The sequence below is a fragment of the Cynoglossus semilaevis genome, chromosome 11, assembly GCF_000523025.1.
Source record: "Cynoglossus semilaevis isolate Cse_v1.0 chromosome 11, Cse_v1.0, whole genome shotgun sequence".
In the NCBI taxonomy this organism is placed as follows: domain Eukaryota; kingdom Metazoa; phylum Chordata; class Actinopteri; order Pleuronectiformes; family Cynoglossidae; genus Cynoglossus; species Cynoglossus semilaevis.
In genome coordinates, this window is record NC_024317.1 from 20302319 (window position 1) to 20306082 (window position 3764).

The 3764-nt window shown below is 46.8% G+C and overlaps 1 protein-coding gene across 1 annotated transcript in view; it reads left to right on the forward strand.

The window, feature by feature from the left end:
• The window catches only part of LOC103386852 (carbohydrate sulfotransferase 15-like), an 8946-nt gene continuing 5182 nt past the window's right edge, over window positions 1-3764 (forward strand). Inside the window, exons 1-4 of the mRNA XM_008321276.2 lie at window positions 1-297; window positions 399-771; window positions 1410-1693; window positions 2339-2428. Coding sequence (XP_008319498.1) covers window positions 16-297; window positions 399-771; window positions 1410-1693; window positions 2339-2428 — 1029 coding nt within the window. The 5' untranslated portion in view covers window positions 1-15. The remainder of the gene's footprint in view (window positions 298-398; window positions 772-1409; window positions 1694-2338; window positions 2429-3764) is intronic.

The window sequence follows — 3764 nt, forward strand, 5'->3', positions numbered from 1 at the left end:
AGGTTTTTCAGGAAGATGAGCAGAAGGTGCAGGTCCAGGGCTCAACTCTTCCTTCTCCTTCTGGTGCTGGCACTGACCTTCTTCTTCATTGTTTCCTACGCCACGTGGAGAGACAACAGAAGCCCAGTTTCCAGCTTCACTCTTAAAGATGTCAGCCATACGACCAGTCTATCAACTGACATACACTCCACAAATTCAGTAAATATGGAAGACCTTTCAGAGATCATTAGCTACAAACTGGAGTTACCACCAAGAAAGGTTCCAGACAGGGAGGAGCTCATGAAGTTGAACCCTCATGTGAGTTCCTCAAACCTTCTCCTCTGATTTCAGGAATTGTAAAATGTTTTCTTCATTCTTCTGCTGCTGATTGAACCTCTGCTTGTTCTTTCCCCCTGCAGCTGTTCTCTGTGGTCCCTCCTCAGTTCCTTCCTAATATCCGGAGCCCTTGCTGGTACGAGGAGTTCACTGATGAGCTGGCCTCTAATCTCTACAGTAACAACCTCTTTTATTTGGTTTACGAGTCAGTTGAAATCCAACTTCGAAAGTTGAAGCCGGACGTCCCAAAGTACTTACAACACGTGAATGGAAAACAGTATCGTCTGCGCTGTTTGGCGTACGCGTACATCATGGGCCAACCAAAGTGTGGAACATCAGATCTGTTTTTTCGAATGAAGATGCATCCACAGATCGGGACAGTGCTCACCAAGGAGCCACATTGGTGGAGCTGGATCGGTTTTGGTGAGTCACCTGGAGGTGATGGCCTGGTGTTTGGTCTGTCATAGAAGACAACCAGATTTTCTTATTCATATTGACACCTACAACGAGCCAAACAAGTGAAAAATGCAAAGAGGTCATTTGACCTCTGCAAATCTCTGTGCCTTAGACTCCAGGTGAGGTATGTGGTAGGAAGGAAAGGAAAGTGAACTACTTGTCATTGTGACAGCACATCACTAAACATGACGACCACTGCTTTTAACCAGTGACGTGCCGTGAGGTTCATGGCTGGTGAGGCACAACATATACACCGGAACATATTTGTCCTACAAAGAACGTTTCTTTTATACAAATGGACAGAGCATACTTCTTGCGTCTAAGAAATTCATATTTACTGTAAACAAATTAAAATATAGAGAGAATGCAGCACAACTTTAATTTTGACCTCCAGGACAAAATTCAAACCACCCTTGATGACGAAAACAATAAAAACTAAGAAGCTCACGTCGCCCGGATTGGAGCCAGGCCCAGGGTTGGGGCTCGCAGGCGAGTGCCTGGTGGCCGGGTCTCTGCCCACGGGACCTGGCTGGGCCCAGCCCAAAAAAGCGACGAGTCTAGGAAAAGTTTAGGGAGGTCATGGAGGAGGACTACCGGTCTGCCTCATAAAAGTTCTGGCAAACCATCCGGCGCCTCAGGAGGGCTGTTGACCTCAACTGGGGATGTGGTCGGGAGGTGGAAGGAATACTTCGAGGATCTCATCAATCCCACTGACACGTCTTCCGTGGAGGTAGCTGAGGCTGAGGACTCAGCGGCTGATCCTCCCATGTCCTGCACTGAGGTCACTGAGGTAATCAAGAAGCTGCTCGGTGGCAAGGCGCCGGGGGTGGACGAAATCTGCCCTCAGTATCTCAGGTCACTGGATGTTGTGGGGCTGTCTGGGTTGACACATCTCTGCAGCATCGTGTGGCAGTCCGGGACAGTACCCCTGGACTGGCAGACTGGGTTGGTGATACCTCTTTTCAAAAAGGGGGACCGGAGGGTGTGTTCCAACTTTTGGGGGATCACACTCCTCAGCCTCCTGGGAAAAGTCTATTCCGGCCGATAGTCAAGGTTCGACTATTGGCCGGAATAGACTTTTCCCGAATAGACATTCAAGAGGTACAATGTGGTTTTCGTCCTGGTCGTGGAACGCTGGACGGGCTCACCCTCCACAGGGTGCTTGAGGGTTCATGGGAGTTTGCCCAACCGGTCCACATGTGTTTTGTCGACTTGCAAAAGGCTTTTGACTGTATCCCTCGTGGTATTCTGTGGGGGTTGTTTCGAGAGTATGGGGTCGGGAGCCCTCTTCTAACGGCTGTCCGGTCCCTGTACGACCAGCTTGGTTTGCATTGATCGTAGTAAGTTGGACCTGTTCCTGGTGTGCATTGCTCGTAGTAAGTTGGACCTGTTCCTGGTGCATGTTGAACTACAGCAGGGCTGCCATTTGTCACCGGTTCTGTTCATTATCTTTTTGGACAGATTTTCTAGGCGCAGCCAGGTGTCAGGTGGGGTCCAGTTTGGAAGCCACCGGATTTCATCTCTGCTTTTTGTAGATGATGTTGTCTTGTTGGCTTCTTCGAGCCAGGACCTGCAGCATGCACTGGGGCAGTTTGCAGCCGAGTGTGAAGCCGCTGGGATGAGAATCAGCACCTCTAAGAGCTCCCTTAGAGATATGGTGAGGAGCTCTGTCACCCGGGAGGAGCTTGAAGTAGAGCCGCTGCTCCTCCACATCGAGAGGAGTCGGCTGAGGTGGCTTGGGCATTTACATTCCATGCCCCCTGGACGCCTCCCTCAGGAGGTGCTCAGGTCCTGTCCCTCTGGGAGGAGACCTAGGCAGTCTGGATGGATGGATGGATGGAACAAATTCAGTTATTAAACTTTAAACTCTGGTGCTTTATTCAATGGTTGTATATCAATTTGATAAGACAAAAATATATGTTTTTGGCCAAAAATGTTGTTATCAAATACTTGAATTTTTTTTTCTACTTACTCCCATCTAATTTTTAAAAAACAAAACCCCTTTTTTTATTCTTACCTTTAATTATGGATGAAGTCCATGGTTGTATCTCACGGTTTTCTGTTCTTAAGAAATCTGGCTTTGGTTGTACGTGGCTGATCTTTCATTCGACGTTATCACACGATGGGAATAAAAGACAAGGAAAGCAATAAAGACAGTTTCTTACAGGACAGCCACACAGCCAGTCTTTCGTTTGTACCACTACATTTAAAAAGAACGACTCTTCTGTCCCGAAGTTTGAAGCAAACCTTTTAGCTTCGGCGTTGGTCTTCCATCACTAATCATCTTCTGTTTGTACCGAAAGTCCAGTTTTGAGAAATATTTCCGTCTTGAAATACAATCCATAGTCAGTCAGATCAGGCAGAGCATAGAAAATGCTGTTCTTCACCTACTACTGGCTCTAGCTTGGCGTCGACTTTCAGTTCACGTTCGACCCCTTGAAGTGAGGCAGAGTACTATTTGCCTCCCCGCTGACTTTTCTCTGTACTTTATTGGCTGGAACAGAAACGGGCCCGCGTCATGTGACCCAGTTTGTATTGGATTGCGCAGTCAGATGAGGCACAGCTCTCCACTGCCTCACCCGAGATTTCTGCCCTATATTTGATTGCAAAGCAACGAGTCATAACAGTAAAAACACAATTATCCCTTAATTGTACGATAAACTTTTTCTATGTTACGATCCATATTTTAACAAACAATTTAAACGCCATTATCAATTAACTAATTATTTATGCTGTGGTATGAACTTATGAGTTGTTAATTTTCCAGTATTGTTTATTATGCAACTACACGTACAGAACACTTTTTTTCTTTCGGCTTTGTCCCTTTTTCAGGGGTTGCCACAGCGAATCATTGATTTCCATCTCTCCCTGTTCTCTGTATCTTCTCCTCTGACTCCAACTATCTGCATGTCCTCCCTCACTGCATCCATATATCTCCTCTTTGGCCTTCCTCTTTGTCTCCTACCTGGTAGCTCCATCTCTAACATTCTTCT